The 19,643-nt window shown below is 39.0% G+C and overlaps 1 protein-coding gene and 1 non-coding gene across 2 annotated transcripts in view; both read right to left on the reverse strand.

Moving 5' to 3' along the window:
- Positions 1–5,992, reverse strand: part of MLH1 (mutL homolog 1) — a 39,927-nt gene extending 33,935 nt beyond the window's left edge. The window contains 4 exon segments of the mRNA XM_049766453.1: positions 2,190–2,288; positions 4,891–4,981; positions 5,878–5,968; positions 5,971–5,992. Coding sequence (XP_049622410.1) covers positions 2,190–2,288; positions 4,891–4,981; positions 5,878–5,968; positions 5,971–5,992 — 303 coding nt within the window.
- A 2,186-nt stretch (positions 5,993–8,178) lies between these two features.
- LOC125998377 (U6 spliceosomal RNA) lies at positions 8,179–8,289 on the reverse strand. The gene has a single exon (XR_007491961.1). It is a non-coding gene; the product is annotated as a U6 spliceosomal RNA (small nuclear RNA).
- Between the last annotated feature and the right edge of the window lie 11,354 nt (positions 8,290–19,643).

Raw genomic sequence — 19,643 nt, forward strand, 5'->3', positions numbered from 1 at the left:
ACGCGCTCAGAAATTGCCCCTGACCATATGGGACGCCGGGGGATCGAACCGTGGTCCTTTCCTTGGCTAGCGCTTGCAAGGCAGACACCTTACCTCTAGCGCCACCTCGCCGGCCCCTATTCAAACAATTTTCAAACTTAGCTTAAGAACTGGCTAATGGTGGCATTTACAAAAACGGTGCCAAACAGACAGCAGAATCAAATGGAGCTATTATTCAAGCTACTTTTCCTAATTCTAAGTCACCCCAATAAAAACAAAACACTTTGGTGGCTCGGGAGATAACTTAGAGGTTTGGAGTGAGTGCTTTACATGCAAGAGGTCTAGGTTTAGTCCCAATACCAAATGGTCCCCAAAGCACTGACAAGAGCTTCTGAAATAAAAAACATTTTATTAAAAATCTAAGGTTAGGGCCCGGAGAGATAGCACAGCAGTGTTTGCCTTGCAAGCAGCCGAGCCAGGACCAACGGTGGTTGGTTCGAATCCCAGTGTCCCATGTGGTCCCCCGTGCCTGCCAGGAGCTGTTTCTGAGCAGACAGCCAGGAGGAACCCCTGAGCACCACTAGGTGTGGTCCAAAAGCAAAGCAAAGCAAAACAAAACAAAATCCAAGGTAATTTTTCTGCTTAGCCAAGACTGGTTTCCTGAGTTTGTTGAAACAGGCATCTCCTTTCATAGAAGGAATTACAGCATATGCCAATGCAAGTTAAGCAGTGTGAGAGGGCTAAGAGTATCTCAGGGTACAGAGAATACAACCTGGGACAGGTTGAGTTCTTTGCTGGATCTTAGCTGATTTTCTTGCTTTATGCAACTGAACTAATTTTTATCACCAGAAACGTAAATAATTTTGAGACCTCAGTAATGAAGGACATTCAAGCTACACAGGGCTACAAACTACCCAACATCAGGAATTCCAGGGCCCTCTCTCATGGCTTGGAGCAAGTGGACTATAGAGGCTCTGGGTCACACTGACGGGGTTAAGTTCCCCACTGTACCATTTTGGAAAGGTACACTCTCGCTGTTTCTTAATCCTCAGCATCAGTTTACTCACAGACACAACTGGGTAGTAACAGAGGGCAGCCTGTAGAGTTATTGTTTAAAGGAACAACATTCAACATGAACTCATACAGAAAACCACAGGCAGTACAATAAAGCCCTCAATAAATCCTGCAGTTAGAGTAAGATAGCCGTGGATGCCCTACAGATAGGCCAGGGCTCTGGGCCTTTGGCCAAGGAACTAAGGAACTAATGGTAAGTAGCTAAGCCAGAAAGAAATTGTTCTCACAGGGCACCAGGCTTGAGGTTTACTTAAAATCAGGAGTTTTGTTTGTTTTCTTTCTGATAAACAGTCAAACTGCCATGACCTGAAGCAATGTGAAGCTCACCCAAGCCACACTGCTAAGGACAAGCTTCTTCTGATTCAAATTGCAGTGACATTCACAGGGTTTTGTTTTTGTTTGTTTGTTTTTGGGCCACACCTGGTCAGGGGTTACTCCTGACTTTGTGCTCAGAAATCGCTCCTGGCTTGGGGGACCATACGGGATGATGGGAGGTTGGGGGGATCGCGAACCATGGTTTGTCCTGGGTCAGCCACGTGCAAGGCAAAAGCCCTACCACTATTATGCTATTAATTAAAATTTTTTTTTTTTTTGGTTTTTGGGCCACACCCGTTTGACGCTCAGGGGTTACTCCTGGCTATGTGCTCAGAAATCGCCCCTGGCTTGGGGGGACCATATGGGACGCCGGGGGATCGAACCGCAGTCCGTTCCTTGGCTAGCACTTGTAAGGCAGACACCTTACCTCTGGCGCCACCTTCCCGGCCCCGTTTTTGCTTTTTAACTTTTTATATTTTATTTTATTTTATTTTATTTTATTTTTTTTTGGTTTTTGGGCCACACCCAGTGACGCTCAGGGGTTACTTCTGGCTATGCGCTCAGAAGTCGCTCCTGGCTTGGGGGACCATATGGGACACCGGGGGATCGAACCGCGGTCCGTCCTAGGCTAGCGCTAGCAAAGCAGACACCTTACCTCTAGCGCCACCGCCCGGCCCCCCTTAATTAAAATTTTAATTAAAAATTTAAAGCAACATACACTAATGACCAAACCTCCTGATTTGAGGAGGCCTCAGAGTGACACATGACAGAAATGGCATTACAGGCGGGTATTTGACACTTTCCTTTAGTCTTTAGCTTACCTCACCACGAAAGCCATACGTAGAAATTTTAGTTAAATCCTCAAAGGACTGCAGTTTACTTGTAGTGAATCGCTCACACACAATATCCAGGTCTTCTTTCTAAAAGATAACAAAAACAAGTAATGATTTGTACTCTAAATCTTCCTAAATTTCCCAAATGAACCCAAAAAGAAATCCCTTATAGGAAAGAAGACTTGCATGCAATTTCTAAAGTGGTATTCAGAAGACCACTAGGACCATTGTCTCTCCTTTATCACTAGTCTTTCTTCTCAGTTTTTATCTTTTATATCTCCTCTGAGAGTAAAGAAACTCTGGACACCAGTCTCCAATCTATTCTTTAATTATATGCACATTTTTTTTGGTTGTTGGTTTTTTGGGCCACAACTGGTGGCACTCTGTGCTTAGAAATTGTTCCTGGCAGTCTCGGGGAACCATATAGAATGTCGGAGATTGAACCTAGGCCTGTCCTAGGTCAGGAGTGTGCAAGGCAAATGCCCTACCGCTGTGCTATCACTCCGGCCCCAGAAAATCTCATTAAAAAATTCACAGATAGGGGCCAGGAAGGTGGCGCCAGAGGTAAGGTGTCTGCCTTGCAAGCGCTAGTGTAGGATGGACTGTGGTTCGATCCCCCGGCCTCCCATATGGTCCCCCCAAGCCAGGAGTGATTTCTGAGCGCAAAGCCAGGAGTAACCCCTGAGCATCACCGGGTGTGGCCCAAAAACAAAAACAAACAAAAAAAATTCACAGAAATATTTCATGTATTTCATTATAATAAAAACCACAGGAACGTCTAGTCTATAGCAGAATTCGTATCTTCCACATTGTAAAATGATCTCATCGACATACATCATTATGCACATTTACAAACTTTTCCCATGACGCGGACATGTTATTTTTTTGTCTAATTTATTTCACTTAGCCTATTGCCCATCTTTGTTGTTCCAAATGGCAAGACTGCCTTTTTGGTTTGTTTGTTTAGGAGAAACTACTTGTGGTGTTTGATTTGGTTATGCTGGGGCCCAGGGACTACCAGGATCCTATCCAGTAGGAATAGGACATATAATGACATAATGTGCATTTTAAAAAATAACTGACCAATATTTGATTATCTACATAAATCATCTTCTTTGAAAAAACACATTCATTCATCAATGAAAACAGGTTGTTTCCAGATGTTGAATATTGTAAATAATGCTGCAGTGAACAATGATTCTATTTTTCAAAATCACTTCTTGTTTTCTATGGATATGTTTTCACAAGTGGAAATGCTGTACAGTGTGGTAGTTCTCTTTTTTAATTTGCTGAAGAACTTCCATGTTTTATGTAGTAGCTATAGCAAGTGGCATTCCCATCAACCCACTATACAATGGTTGTCTTTTCTCTTTATCTTTGCTAACATTAGCTATTTGATGTCTGTTTTATTTTTCATAATGGTAATTTTAACAGGTTTTAAAACTTACTGGCTTTTGTTTTGTTTTGTTTTTGGGGTCATAACCACCGGTGCTCAGAGGTTACTCCTGCTGTGCTCAGAAATCACTCCTGGCAGGCACGGCGGACCACATGGGATGCCAGGATTCAAACCACCATCTGTCCTGGATTTGGTGGCGTCCAAGGCAAACACCCTACTGCTGTGCTATCTCTCCGCCCCATTACTGGCGTTTTAACCTACATTTCCTTCTAAGCCTCTTTTTTTTTCCTTACTTTCTAAGATTTCTTAGCCTATATTTCTAAGCCTATACTTGCCAATCATCTAATTTTGAGGAGGGGTGAAGATATGACCCAAACCCAGAAGAACTCAGCAGATCATCAGCTGTGCCAGGGATAACAAACCAGAACTGAGTTACATGTAAGGCAAATGATTTAGCCTCTCTACTATCTCTCTGGCTCCATCTGCTGGCCACCAGAAGGCATTTTTTTTTTTTGCAAAAATGGCTTTTTAGATCTTAGGCCAACTTTTAAACCTTTTTAAACCATTTCTAAAAGTACAGCTCTGTAGCATGGTATACATTTACACTGCTTTGCAACCAATATCATCCATCTAGAGAATTCTTTCTTAATCTTCTTAACCTCAAAATCTAACTAACAAACTTTATTTCCTCCCCCTCCACATCCTTTAACACATCATTTTACTTCTAGTATCTGAATTTCACTATATTCTAAGAATCTAAAGTAAAGAGATCATACAACACTGGTGGTGGGGGATGTTGGGCCACACTCAGCTGTGCTCAGAATGTACTTCAGCTCTGTGCTCAGGATCAATCCTGGTTGACTCAGCAACCACGTGGGATGCCAAAAATCAAATTTGGCAAGTGTGCAAGGCAATTGTCCTATCCACTGTATTATCAGTCCGGCCCTGAAATCATAACATATTTGTCCTATTGCAAAGAGCTTACGTCACTTAGAATATCTTTCAAGTTCATTCAAGATAATGAACTTGATATGGTCTTAAAATTTGTTTCAAAATATCATTTTGAAAGTTAAAGTACATCCCATTATACTTTTTACATTTTGTTTATGTATTCACCTATTAATGCAAGGCTACTCACCTTTGGCTATTTTGAATATGCTTCTGTGAACACGGAGTAAAAGTCTCTTAAAACCATGGGGGGGGGTTATATACAAATGTGGAACTGCTAAATTACATAGCATTTCTGTTTAATTTTTTCAGAAATCCCTATACCGTCTATCAGGTTTCACTTACCCTGATCCCAGTGCCGTTGTCTTGGATCTGAATCCACTTCAGGCCTCCTTCTTTAACCACTACTTGGATACTTGTGGATTTGGCATCTAAACTAAGAAACCAAACAGGACAAAATAGTATCAATCCCCATTGACTTAAAAGGTGAACCCCGAGGTAAGAACCAACTTCAGATTTGCAGAGGATTGGATGCTCCATGTGCATTTCCTTTGTCTTAAAGATTTTGGGTAAGCTGTGTACCAGTTAGCAACTGGAACTGAAAGGGAAGAGAAGAGGCAGGAGAGCATTTGCAATTGGATTGCTTGAGTTGCTCTTATGACTATCCCTTGCAACTCAATGCAAAAGCACACTAAATCCAAGGTGCAAATCACTATCCATTAACATTTTTGCACACTAAATCCAACGTGCAAATCACTATCCATTAACATTTTTGCACACTAAATCCAAGGTGCAAACCACTTTCCATTAAACATTTTTTGCACACTAAATCCAAGGTGCAAATCACTATCCATTAATATTTTTGCACACTAAATCCAAGGTGCAAATCACTATCCATTAACATTTTTGCACACTAAATCCAACGTGCAAATCACTATCCATTAACATTTTTGCACACTAAATCCAAGGTGCAAACCACTATCCATTAAACATTTTTTGCACACTAAATTCAAGGTGCAAATCACTATCCGTTACATTTTTGCACACTAAATCCAAGGTGCAAATCACTATCCATTAACATTTTTTGTTTTGTTTTGTTTTTTGCAGCGTTCAGGGGTCCCTCCTGGCAGGCACAGGGGACCAGAAGGGATGCCGGGATTCGAACCAGCGACCTTTTGCATGCAAGGCAAATAAATGCCTTAGGTCCATGCTATCTCTCCGGCCTCAAATTTCAATTGTTTTTCAAATAAAAATATTTGTATTTCTTCAGGAAGACAGGCCCCTCCCAAGGCTGCAGTCAACTCTGAGGGCCAGCAGGACTTCCCACCGCACCAATTCTCTATCATCTCCTTGATCGCATTGGCTGGGCGCTGAATCACTTCCCCCGCCGCGATGCGATTCACCACGGCCTCATCCAGCCGAGGATAACTCCGGCGACCAGAGACATGTTGGCCGCGGCTCCAAATCGCCTCCAGACACAAACAAGACGCTTCACGGAGAATGCTCTCAGCCCGCACCTGCCGGCCACGCCCCTTCCGCCGCGCGCGTCACTTTTAGCCCCGCCCTTTCTCCGAGAAGCCCCGTCTGGCCAGCTTCCTATTGGGCTGCTTGAACGTCACTCAAAACTGCTTCCCGCCCAGCGCGCCTTTCGAGCTTCCTCGCGAGCGCAGAACACAAGCTTTGCGCCTGCGCGCTGTTCGCCGCTCCGATTGGCTCCTCCAGAAGGCGGCAGCCAATAGGAAACGGAGATAGCTGCTTCGGAGGCGGGGCGAGCCCGTGCGGAGGTCTTTTACCCGGGAGGAGTTGTGAAAATCAACAGATTGAAATCATTCTGTGTTCAAATCCTGAGGGTGTTTTTTTTTGTTTTTGTCTTTTCTTTTTTATTTGCTTTTTTTTTCCTTAATACTTTTTATTGCAAGAAGCATTCTGGGACTGGAACACAAACACACCCTTTTAAAAACGTAATTTAATGACAAAGCCTCTTTTTTCACATATGATCATTTATTTATGATCTAATTGTTTTTAAACTAGTTTGGTACTCATGATATATTGGATTTAAAATCTGGTTTTAAGATGTACTGAAGAAATTGTAGCTCTTAAGTGTTAAACACCTGTTGCCTAGACAGTTACTGATACTGAAGCAGATTAAAGGTTACACAGTACCACAATATTCTGTTACTACTATGTGGTATGTTACTACTACATACTATTCTGTTACACAGTACAGAACAGGAGAACAAGTATTAATAAAGTAGGTATTTATCAAGAAAAAGTCAGGGTTTTAATCAGGAGGAAAAGGCACAAGTATACGGGAAATCAGCCTACTGGAAAAAAAGAAGCTACTGAGAATTCTGCAACAGCTTGGAGTATGTCTTTCATGGCAAATGTTCGATTTGCAAATGGATGTTTGGAAGACCTGAAAGCTGCTCCTCCTTTCCAACCCTAGTTCCTCAATTACTGAAGTCTTGTACATTTTGTGGAGTTCTAGTCTATATTTTGCTTAAGATGATGACAAAATTAGTTTGTGTCTTGCACTCACTAAACAGGTGGGGATGGGGATAAAATAGGGTAGAGGGGGGCTCCTTATAAGCCAAGGATTTTGACATCTGCTCTAAACACAAGTTTGCTGTCATATATTCTTTATTTCAAAATGTATTGCACTGTTCTGTATTAGTGAGTATTTAAGTAATTGAGTGGCAGGTTTTTGTTTGTTCTTAAGATGGCTACTAGTCTTGATCAGTGAATTATTAAAATAAGTACTTTTTTTTTAAGTTTTGTCCTCAGATCTCCCATTCCTGTTACTTTTCTGGAAAGATTGATTTGTATTCCCATTCTTCCACGTTGCTATTCACACAACTCTCCTAAGCTTTCCATGTCCTACCCTCCATAAAATACTTGTTTACTTTGACTTTGGGCTGCCATTTCCCAATGTTCTTTCTCAGTCTTTATTGCAGGTACTTCTTTCTCTTTAATATCTGTTCTTGGAGCTTTAAAATGTTGCTTTAGGCTGTCTTATTTGATCTACATCATCTCACTAACTGACTTCATCTTCTATGATTCAGCATCCATACACAGATGACATTCAAATTCATACCTATCTTTGAGGACCTTTCCTAATTCATATATCTCATTGCTAACTTAAGTCCACTTGACTGTCTCTTGCCACTGATCTTGCCCCCAGATTTCGCCACCTTTCAGCCTTTTCAAGAAATGGTACAGTGACTACCAGCTTTTTCAGTAGCCTTCACCTAAACCAAACATAGTTATTCTAGACATTTCTTCCTTTGCTCATGAGCCTTCTCCACTCCAATAACCTTCCTTTTAAGTCTACTGTGCAAATTTTTCTCAACTCCTTAGTGACACTGTTAATCCAGGCCATCAGCTTACCTAAATTATAGCAGCATCCTCATCATGAATCTCCCTTTCTCTTAATTTGATTTCATTTTTAATAGATGTAATCAGCAACACTCAGCTGCTTTAACCTTTGATCAGTTCTAGGGTTGTGAAAATTTTCTATTTAGCTTTTTTACTTTCAGTTTACATATCATTTCCTTGGCGCCCACCTTACTGTCCCTTAGACCAGATTCCTTCCCTACTACTTACTTTTTTTTTTTCAACTAAACATACTTTAAAAAAAAAATGGAACGTTTCACGAATTTGCATGTCATTCTTGCGCAGGGGCCATGCAATCTTCTCTGTATTCGTTTCAATTTTAGTATAGGTTTAAAAGGGCAGAGTTTAAAAGGGCAAGTACCATATAAACATTGCTCACTCTTAACATCCTTGTGCTCAGCACAATACAGTACATTATTATGTGATATTGAGGAAACACACTTAGATTGAAATTTTCTCTTATAAACCTAAGTATTAAACTCAAGATTCCCAAGTGTACTCATGTAATCCACTGTGACATAAATGAGCTCTTTATCTTCTTAAAAGTTTTCATGTTTTTAAATATGTTTGAAACTACAGACTTTCAAAAGAATTTGGATGAAAAATATTGGACAACTTTTAGTAAACTAAAACAATGTTTCCATAACTCAGTTATATTCAGTAATGGAAAAAATACCATGTAATATTAATATGATATAAACATCAACCCTAGGAGAAAATGACATGCTGTTTACTCTTACATTTTAACATGATTCCTGGTTCTTCAGGAACTTTAAGTAAATTTTAACAACATTTTAGAAGAATAGACAACAGCATTTTGTGTCACCAGATAAATACTTGAATGATTCAACTTGCCTTTCTACCTGCAAACAAGATTGTAAAGGTTATTACTCCACGAATACTGAGCTCAAGTAACAGTGTGTGAGACCTTAGATTTGTTTTGTCCCTTTACTTTCTAGTTTATGTATCTTAGTTTCTAGGTCATCAGGCTTCATGAGAGAGCTATACTGTCAGTTCTTTTGAGTGATTTTGTCCAATTGAAAGGAATTATACCGTTACTTGAATTTTTTTGTCTGAGGATCATTCATAGATCTTAACAGATCTAGTAGTCATCCAGCCAGCGATGTCATACTTGCTGCAATGCTGAATTTTATTCAAGCTTTGGATTAAAGAATTTCTCATTTTATCTTTTGTTATCAAGAAGTGACTTCATCCTACTCTGTAAGTACTTATATATTTGTGAACTGTATTTCCTTTACCTGAGTTTGTGAATGAATAAATTCCGAGTCTCTTTTTCCAGTATTTATTTCCAAGCGCAGCCAGTAGTGATCATATTTTGTTCATTTTCTCTTTTTTTCCCCCTCCTGCTTCAATGGAAATAGATTAAGTGGTAGAGGGAAGCAGACATTCTGGTGCAGATTGTGGTATTGGAATATTTTAGCACAAAACCCTAACATTAGGGGCCGGAGAGATAGCATGGAAGTAAGGTGTTTGCCTTTCATGCGGAAGGTCATCGGTTCAAATCCTGGCGTCCCATATGGTCCCCCGTGCCTGCCAGGAGCAATTTCTGAGCATGGTTATTTCTCCCATCCTCTAAGCCACGGCTGAATGTGACCCAAAAACCCAAAAAAAAAAAAAAAAAAAAAAAAAAAAAAACCTAACGTTAACAGTATTGTAAATCACAGTGCCTAAAATGTTTTAAAAGGATTGACTATATACCAGGTTCTCAAGGGACAGTATTACCACTCTGTAACATGAATTTTCTCTGCATGGTTATTTCTCCCATCCTCTAAAAGCAACCTGAATATGGGCCAAGTATGCCAGTGTTCAGTATTTTAGGGTTTTTGAAAAGTTCTTTAGCAGGATGGACTTGTAATAACTGAAAAATATTTTCTGAAAATATAACTGAAAAAACTTTTCTCTGGCTACTTGCTGAAGGATTTTTGTTCTATGCAAAATTGATCACACTGCCTTTTTTTTTTTTTGGTAAGTAACATTCTTTAAGAAGTTAGCCTGGTATATTTATTTATCTGGTTGTTTTTGCTCTGCCATGGCAGAATTGAATAGATGTGACAGGATATTATATATATAGTCTTCAAAGTCTAAAGTCTGTTAACTTCTATAGAAAGACTTCTCTGATTTCTGCCTAAGTTGGACTCTATTTAGGGCTCAGGCTCAACAACTAATTCATTTTGATAATGAAAACATGATAGGGGCTAGGTATATGATTAAAAACATCATGTGTGTATGAGACCCTGAGTTTAGTTGTAAGGCAAAATGTTCCTAACTAATCCTCCCCCCCGCAAATGAAAGTATGATAAATTTCTTGAGTCCCTTAAAATACTTCAACTGGCAAAAGCAAATCACATGCTCTTGCGAAAATCAAAGATGTATAATTGTTTCAAGTGCTTGGGAGGAAAATTAGAAATGAAAAGCATGACAGACAACAGTACTGATTAAATTATGTATATATATATGTCAGTTTATGAAATTTCTTTTAGAATACTTTCATTGAGATAAAATACAGAATAAAGTGTGGAAAAACATTAATTGTTTGCTTTAGTGGGTTTTTACATACACCCTTAAGACCATTATCCAGTTCAAGGTATTGACCATCTCTATCCCACCAGAACATGCCCCATTAGCCTATGCCACATGCAGTTAGTCACTTTAAGCCTTTATCACTGTGAATAATTTTTGTGTGTAAATTGATGTAAATGCAATCATTTTATGTACGTTTTTGTGTCATTCAAACTTGAGTCATCTGCACTGTTGCATGTCACAACAGTTCTTTTTTCTAAGTAGTTATCCATTGTATAAAAATGTCCCCAATTAATGAATCTGTTCTACTGTTGATGGAGAATTTTTGTTTTCATCTTTTGGTTTTTAATAAAGTTTCTATGAATATCTTTGTATCTCTGTTTATTAGATTCTCGTTGGTTCTCCCTAATCATAATTATAGGATGAAAATTAAAGAGTGTGTAGAAAGATAGTTTAATCTAATTCCTTTATAGGTAAAGAAACTGCATCCCAAAGCAGTATTTAAAATTATGCTAAATTAAATAGCAGAACCAGAACCAAATATATTTCCTGATTCTTGTTCCATTGCTTTTTCTATTCCTATTCTGCCATTGGCTGTCATTACCAGACTGTCCCTGACTCCATTCCTTAAAAGGAGTGGCTTGTTCATTCAACAGGTTGAAGGAGGAGGTACTGCTGAAAAATGGCAACGTGTTATTTATTTAACGCTATCAGCAACAGTAGTACGTAAATCACAGTGTAAAAACTATGGGGAAAAAAAGCAATTCTTTCAACAGACTTGTGCATAGATGGGTGAGTGGGAGGTAAAGGGGACTGGAGGGGAGGACATTGGACATTGGTGGAGGAAAATGTAAGTTTTTGAAGGGATCAATGTTGAAGCATTGTATTCCTGAAACCCACTCATAAATAACTTAATTTTCACAGTGACTAAAGATTCCAAAATCCTCAGTCTTGCCCATTGGTTTTGGTTTACAATTGAGAGGATATCTTGGTGATACAGAGAATTCCTCTAAGAATCAACTTGGTATTCAATTACTTTATGTATATTGTAAGGTATATGTATGTATGTATATATGTATGTATATATGCATATATATATACACATATGTTTTATTTGGAGGCCATACTCAGCTAGCTATGTTCAGGTCTTACTTTTGGAGTCAAGGTGGACTCGAGACCTTATCAGGTGCTAGGGATTGAACCCTGATCAGCTGCATACAAGACAAGCACTACCCACTGTATTATTTCTCCGGCCCCCACATTTTAATATTTTGTGTATATACTAAAACAGTTGAAATAGAATTACCTGGTTTTAGAGAGTTTTAAAAAATTGCTCAGAACATACTGGGCTTGAAGGGGCTGGAGAAAAGCATGAAGTTCAAGGCACATGTCTTACACATGGTTGATTCCTATTTAGTTCCTACCATGACATGGCCCCCTACAATGTCAAAGGTCCTACTACCAGATGCAGCTGGTGGTCCAGCTAATCCCTGGCACCACACTCTACAATCCTTGCACTGAACTACTGATCTAGTCAAGAGTCACTGGGAGCCCCAGACCCACCCCGCCAAAAATAGGATTGGTATCTTCATAGGTAGTTTTTCAGCAAATTATAACTTTCTCTCTTGAAAATCAAGTTAATTATTTTTTGGGGGCAGGTTCTCCTATGTTTTTCCTTTTCCTTTTTTTCTTTCTTTCTTTCTTTCTTTCTTTCTTTCTTTCTTTCTTTCTTTCTTTCTTTCTTTCTTTCTTTCTTTCTTTCTTTCTTTTCTTTCTTTCTTCTTTCTTTCTTTCTTTCTTTCTTTCTTTCTTTCTTTCTTTCTTTCTTTCTTTCTTTCTTTCTTTCTCTCTCTCTCTCTCTCTCTCTCTCTTTCTTTCTTTCTTTCTTTCTTTCTTTCTTTCTTTCTTTCTTTCTTTCTTTCTTTCTTTCTTTCTTTCTTTCTTTCTTTTTTTTTTTTTTTGGATTTTTGGGTCATACCGGGCAGCGCTCAGGGGCCTCCTGGCTCTATGCTCAGAAATCGCCTCTGGAGGCTTGGGGACCATATGGGATGCCGGGATTAGAACCACCGTCCTTTTGCATGAAAGGCAAATGCCTTACCTCCATGCTATCTCTCCAACCACTTCTATGGTTTTCTATTTATGAAATTGTTATTAACTTTTTTTTTGCTTGTTTTATTTTGGGGCCACACCCAAGTGACATTTGTGGGTTACTCCTGGCTATGCACTGAGAAATTGCTCCTGGCTTTGGGGAACCAGATTAGACGCCAGGGATCCAACCCAGGTCAGAACTGGGCCAGCCGAGTGGTAGGCAAAAATATCCTACTGCTGCACTATTGCTCCTATTAACTTTTTTGTTGTTTATGTTTTGGGCCACACCCGGTGACACTCGGGTTACTCCTGGCTATGCACTCAGAAATCGCTCCTGGCATGAGGTACCGCATGGACTGCTAGGGGATCAAACCGAGGTCTGTCCTAGGTTAGCACGCATAAGGCAAACACCCTACCACTTTCACCACTGCTCCAGCCCCTAACCTCTTTTTTTTTTTAAGGCCTTAGGGCTAGACCTGGTCAGTGCTCAGGGCTTATTCCTGGCTTTGCACTCAAGGGACCATATGGGTCCCAGAATCAACTAAGTCAGTCATGCAAGGCAAGTATCCTACTCATTGTGTTATAACTCTGGTCCTGCTATTTGCAGTTTAATATATTTATCAGTTATTATATTCCTAATTCATGTTTGGGCTTTTTGTTTTTCTTTATAACTTCCATATAAATTAAAAAAATTTTTTTACTTTTCAAATAGTGTTCCCCCACTTATATTTTTGTTTATCTGATACTTTTGTAATTTACTGATTTCTGCTTTTACTCTAATTCACTTTTTGTAATTCTGTTAATTTTTACATATTCTTTTTTTGGGGGGATTTTGGGTCACACCCAGCTGTGCTCAGAGGTTCCTCCTGGCTCTATGCTCAGAAATTGCTCCTGGCAAGCACAGGGGACCATATGGGATGCCAGGATTCGAACTGATGACCTCCTGCATGAAAGGCAAACGCCTTACCTCCATGCTATCTCTCTGGCCCAAATTTTTACATATTCTTGAGGTTTTTTTTACACATTGTTGGATCATAACCTCTCCTTACCGCTTAGCAAACCTCTTAGCAAGATAAGTGATCAAGGCCTACATTATGCCATTTTTAGTGCTTTAAGTTCTTTTTCTTTTTTCATTTTTGGGCCACATCCCAATGTGCTCAATTTATTCCTGGTACTGTGCTCAGAAATCACTCCTGGCAGGCTCAGGGGACCATATGGAATGCTGGGAATAGAATCCAAGTCAGCTACATGCAAGGCTAATGTCCTACCCACTGTGCTATCACTTCAGCCCCATACTTTAAGTTTTTATTTGACAAATTGGGTCCAGTGCTGTGCCATCTCTTTTTGCACTGAGGTTCCAACTTAATCTCAAAAACAAGAATATTTGTTAACATGATCACCATGATTACCACAGTTATGTCAAGACCTAACACCTAGTTTTTTTCCCCCAATAGTTGTCAACAATGATTTTACCCTTGGTTTCTACAAATCATGATCCAGTCAAAATCCACACATAATGTTGGTTGTTGTGGCTCTTAAGTCTCATTTAATCCAGAGTAGTACTTCTACCTGCTTCCTATTTTTAAAAAGTGTTGGCTATATTTACTTGGACTGAGGGTTCCTTTTTCAGTGCTAAGCTCTACTCCTAGCTGTACTCTGGGGACCACTGGATGCAAGAATTGAAGCTAAACATCTTGCGTGCATATTTGCACTCCACCCTTGTTTTGATTTATTTTATTTTTGTCCTTTACTTTTCATGCCATCTTAAAGTAACTAGGTCTGTTATTTAGAATACCGCATATGATGATTTTATATTATTTCTTCACTATGTTAATTTATTACTCTCTCCTTCAGATTTTTGTAGTCTGGAAGCTAATGCTGAAGACTGTACTTAGGTATAACACTTGTGACTAGAGTACTGTAAATGTGACACTCCTTATATGTCTCACCTCACAGTCACACACTGTTTACCCAGCTTTAGTAATACTGACACTGATTGAAGTAAATTGAGGCCTTTGAAATAGTTCCCATTTGTATCAGATATTACTCATTTGAATCTTAATTATTTTTCTCTTGGTCTTATTTTCCCATTACCTTTCATCTGGCTTTCCCCCCTCCCATCCCCCTTGGGAGGGCTTGGATCTCAATAAATGGGAGGCAGGAGAGCTAAGGAGAGAGCTGTCATCTAGGCTTGTGGTTCCTCATTGTAGAGCGAGCGGTTTGTGGGTGAACAGCTTGTAGTGTGAGTTTTCTTGCCTACCATATCTGTGTGGAATACTTATTGCAGAATTGCTACAGAACCAGCTTCTCCCGTTCTCCCTGGATAGGGTATATGGAATATCCCTTCCCCTTCTGGGAACTGTGGGATAACCAAACCTCAACCCAACACCCAAAGAAGATCTAATTACAATTGATCAGTGGGTTCTGGTAGTGATAACTTGATCCCGCCTCTCAGATTACCGGTCAGTCATATTCCAACTAGTTTTTAATCCATTCATTGTTGGCTGAATCTATTGTCTCATCTAGACTTTCTGTTTTTCTATTTTTGCATTTATTGCCTGGAATTCTTTTGTAAAATCAAACTTATTTTTTTTAACTAGGACTTCTGGGTTACCTTGAATTAGAATCTTAAGCAGAGACATCTAAGAATCACACAAAACCAATAGGGGCAAGGATTTATTTTGCCTTACTGATGAGTCTCCCTTGCCATTACCACTACCTAGTCTGCATTTCCCCTGCAATAGTTAGGTGACTCACTCCTTATATAAATTGGATTATTAATATTTTTATAGAGTCTTTAGGATTTTCTAAATATAGTGTCTCATCTGTAAATAGTGAGAGATTGACTTTTTTTCTTTCCTATGTCGATTCCATTGATGTCTTTTTCTTGCCTGATTGCTATGGCAAATTATTTAAGTACTATATTAAATAGAAGTGGTGAGAACAGGAAATCTTTTCCTATGCAAATCTTTGAGGGAAGACTTCTAGTTTTTCCCCATTGAATATAATGTTTGCCACAGGCTCGTGGCAAATGGCTATGACTATATTGAGGAAAGTTCCTTCGATTCCCATCTTGTTGAGGGTTATTTTGTTTTTTATCATGAATGGGTGCTGGATCTTGTCAAATGCTTTATCCAAATCTATTATCATCCTATTTTTTCTTCTATTCATAAGGTGCATTATATTGATTGACTTGTATATGTTAAACCATGTTTGCATTCCTGGGATGAATCTTACTTGGTCATGGTGTATCACCATGGTCTTGATGAGCTGTTGGATTCTATTTACTAGTATTTTGTTGAAGATCTTTGCATCTGTGTTCATCAAGGATATCAGTCTGTAATTCTTTTTTTTTGGGGGGGGGATGACTATCTGCTTTTGATATAGTAATGTTAGTTTTATAGAAACTGTATGGGAATGTTTCCATTTCTTCAATTTCCTAAAAAGCCTGAAAAATTGGCAATAGGCCCTCTTTTAAAAGTTTGAAATAATTCACTAGGGAAACTATCTGGGCCTGAGCTTTTGTGTTTGGGAAGGGTATTGATTACCATTTTAATTTCCTGAATTGTGATAGGTTTATTCAGGTATTTCCATCATCTTGATTCAACTTTGAGAGATCATAGGAATCCAAGAATTTCACCATTCTTCTAGTTCTCTTATTTTGTGGCATTAAGAATCTCAAAGTAAATTATTTGATTACTCTTTGAAACTGGGGACACTGATGGTAGGAAATGTGCACTGAATGTACATTTTTTTTGTTGTTTTTTTGTTTGGTTTTAGTTTTTAGGTCAAACCCAGCTGCGCTCAGGGGTTCCTCCTGGCTCTATGCTCAGAAATCGCTCCTGGCAGACTTGAGGGACCATATGGGATGCTGGGATTCGAACCAATGACCTTCTGCATGAAAGGCAAATGCCTTACTTCCATGCTATTTCTCTGGCCCCGAATATACATTTGTTAATTTCGTGTTGTACACATGACTGAAACTCAATTATGAATAAATTTGTATCTGTGGAAAAAAATAAACTGTATTATGAACAACCTTGTAACCATGGTTTTTAAATAAAGGGAAACAAATAATAAAAAAATAAAGAACTGAGGCTGGAGAGATGTATGGAGGTAGAGCATTTGCCTTGCATGCAGAAGGATGGTGGTTCAAATTCTGGCATCCCATATGGTCCCCTGAGCCTGCCAGGAGTGATTTCTGAGAGTAGAGCCAGAAGGAACCCCTGAGCACTGCCGGGTGTGACCCAAAACAAAAACCTGAAAGAAAGAAAGAAAGAAAGAAAGAAAGAAAGAAAGAAAGAAAGAAAGAAAGAAAGAAAGAAAGAAAGAAAGAAAGAAAGAAAAGAAAGAAAGAAAGAAAGAAAGAAAAGAAAGAAAGAAAGAAAGAAAGAAAAGAAAGAAAGAAAGAAAGAAAGAAAGAAAGAAAAAGAAAGAAAGAAAGAAAGAGAGAGAGAAAGAAAGAAAGAAAGAAAGAAAGAAAGAAAGAGAAAGAAAGAAAGAAAGAAAGAAAGAAAGAAAGAAAGAAAAGAAAGAAAGAAAGAAAGAAAGAAAGAAAGAAAGAAAGAAAGAAAGAAAGAAAGAAAGAAAGAAAGAATGGAGGGAGGGAGGGAGGAAGAAATAAATGCTCAGAACATATTGTTCAGATTAATAATAAAAAAAACTAGAAACAAATATCTACTAATAGGAGAGGTAAACAAAATGTAATCTTATTATATAATGAAGTATTAATCTCAAACAAACTAATGTTACACTAGTAGCATAATGTTCCTAAACAAAATAAATCAGGCAAAAAAGGGAGTATGAAGATCAAGGAAAAAGTTTTTGGGCCCGGAGAGATAGCACAGCTGCGTTTGCCTTGCAAGCAGCCGATCCAGGACCAAAGGTGGTTGGTTCAAATCCCGGTGTCCCATATGGTCCCCCATGCCTGCCAGGAGCTATTTGTGAGCAGATAGCCAGGGGTAACCCCTGAGCACTGCCAAGTGTGGCCCAAAAACCAAAAGAAAAAAAGTTTTCATTGATGAATGAATAGATAAGAAAGTTGTAGTGTATGTTACACACACATACTAAGTCTTAAAGAATGGAATATTTTTGGGGGCTGGAGAGATAGCATGGAGGTAAGGCGTTTGCCTTGCATGCAGAAGGACGGTGGTTCAAATCCCAGCATCCCATATGGTCCTCCGAGCCTGCCAGGAGTGATTTCTGAGCATAGAGCCAGGAGTAACCCCTGAGCGCTGCCGGGTGTGACCCCCCCCAAAAAAAACCCAAAACCAAAACAATAACAACAACAAAAAAAGAATGGATTATTTTCAGAAAAGACAAATACAGTTTTTCTCTTCATGTGAAAAATTAAAAACCTAGAAGTAATAAAAGCGTCCTCACTCCTCTATCAGCTAATATTATACATTGCCAGTGGGGACTACTAGGTTGGGAGAGGGTAACTAAGTAAAATGGGTGAACGATATTATAAAAAAAATAACAAATTTCGAATATAAAAAAAAAGAAATGATTCATAGTATATAATGTACAACATGGTAGCTAATTGTACTATATATTGTACCTGAAACTTGCTGATAGAACAAATCTTGGAAGTTCTTATCACAAGAAAAAATGTTAACCATATATGGTGATTAATTGTACTATATATTGTACCTGAAACATCATTTTTCATTTTTCTGTGAAAACAAATATTAAATTATTTGGTGACCATTTGAATAAAAGCAATGTTCCATGTGTCAATTAAACCTTTAAAACATAGGGTCCAGAGAGATAGTATGAAGCTAGGGCGTTTGCCTTGCATGCAGAAGGATGGTTTCGAATCCTGACATCCCATATGGTCCCCTGAGCCTGCCAGGAGCGATTTCTGAGCATAGAGCCAGGAGTAACCCCTGAATGCTGGCGGGTGTGACCCAAAACCCAAAAATTAAAATAAAGGTCTCTGTCACTCACCTCTTCTCTTGGGATCAATAAAGCAAGCATAGAAAAAAATTATGCTATTCTTACTTTGAGATATATTATTTAAAAACAGAAACAAAATTGACTACTGCAAATATCTCGAGCAGTTTGTTTCAAACAAAACCAGAGCAGTGGGCTATGCTGCCTGCTGTAGTTCCCCCATTCCCCTTAGCACTATCACAGGTAACAAAGAGGGAAGAAAAGGGTGGTAAGTGGTGAGCGCAAGCTGCTACAGCTGGACAGCACCCAGGACAGAAGTGTTCAGAGGGAGGCTGGGCTCAAGAGGGAGGCTGCTTGGGGAAAACTGATCTCGATGTTATCTTTGCTATCTCTGAAAGCTGGTTCTAGTTGTTTGCAAGGTGTTGCCCTGGCAACAGGCATCTGCTTAATGAGTGGTACTGGGCAGCAGGCACAAACATGTCTCTAGCAAAAAGCATATAGAGAAATGATGCTTCCTTGTAGTCTGCATGCTCAGTTCTATGTATTTTCCTCAAAAACAATCAAGATGTCCAAAGATAGCATAAAAAAATCTTGCATGCATTCTTTCACTTCTCTCGTTATTGCTATTTGCTTGTAATTTAATTCTTCTTTATTAAATTGAGGAAGGGGTGTTTGAGCCACACCCAGTTTCTCTCAAGGGCTTCTGCTGACTCTGTGTTCAGGTGTTACACCTGGCAGAGGAACTGAGTACTGGAGTTCTGGGGATCTAATTTGGGGTGGTCACATGTAAGGTAAGCACCTTATGTTCTGTACTCTCTCTGACCCAGTAATATATCTTGATTTTTTCTTCTGTGTTTTAAAATTACATTTGTATTCATATTTTGCTAACTCAAGTTTTCAACTCTTAAACATTGTCTATGCTAAGGACTGAGTTAATTTATAGTAGTCCTTTTCTTCTTGCCTCTTTTCATAGTTAAACCACTGCTTTTGTTTGCTTGGTATGGAGGCTCAGGAATCAAACCCTGGGCCTCATACATATAAAACCATTTCTCTGCTGCTGAGTTATAAACCTGGTTCCTATATTATTTGCTTGCATTTTACTGGTTACCCCTTTTGGGGGGCAGGTTCAGAGGTAGAGTGTTCCAATTGCTGTTCAAAGGGCCAGGACTATTCTCAAACAA

The sequence above is a fragment of the Suncus etruscus genome, chromosome 20, assembly GCF_024139225.1.
Source record: "Suncus etruscus isolate mSunEtr1 chromosome 20, mSunEtr1.pri.cur, whole genome shotgun sequence".
Classification (NCBI taxonomy): Eukaryota; Metazoa; Chordata; class Mammalia; order Eulipotyphla; family Soricidae; genus Suncus; species Suncus etruscus.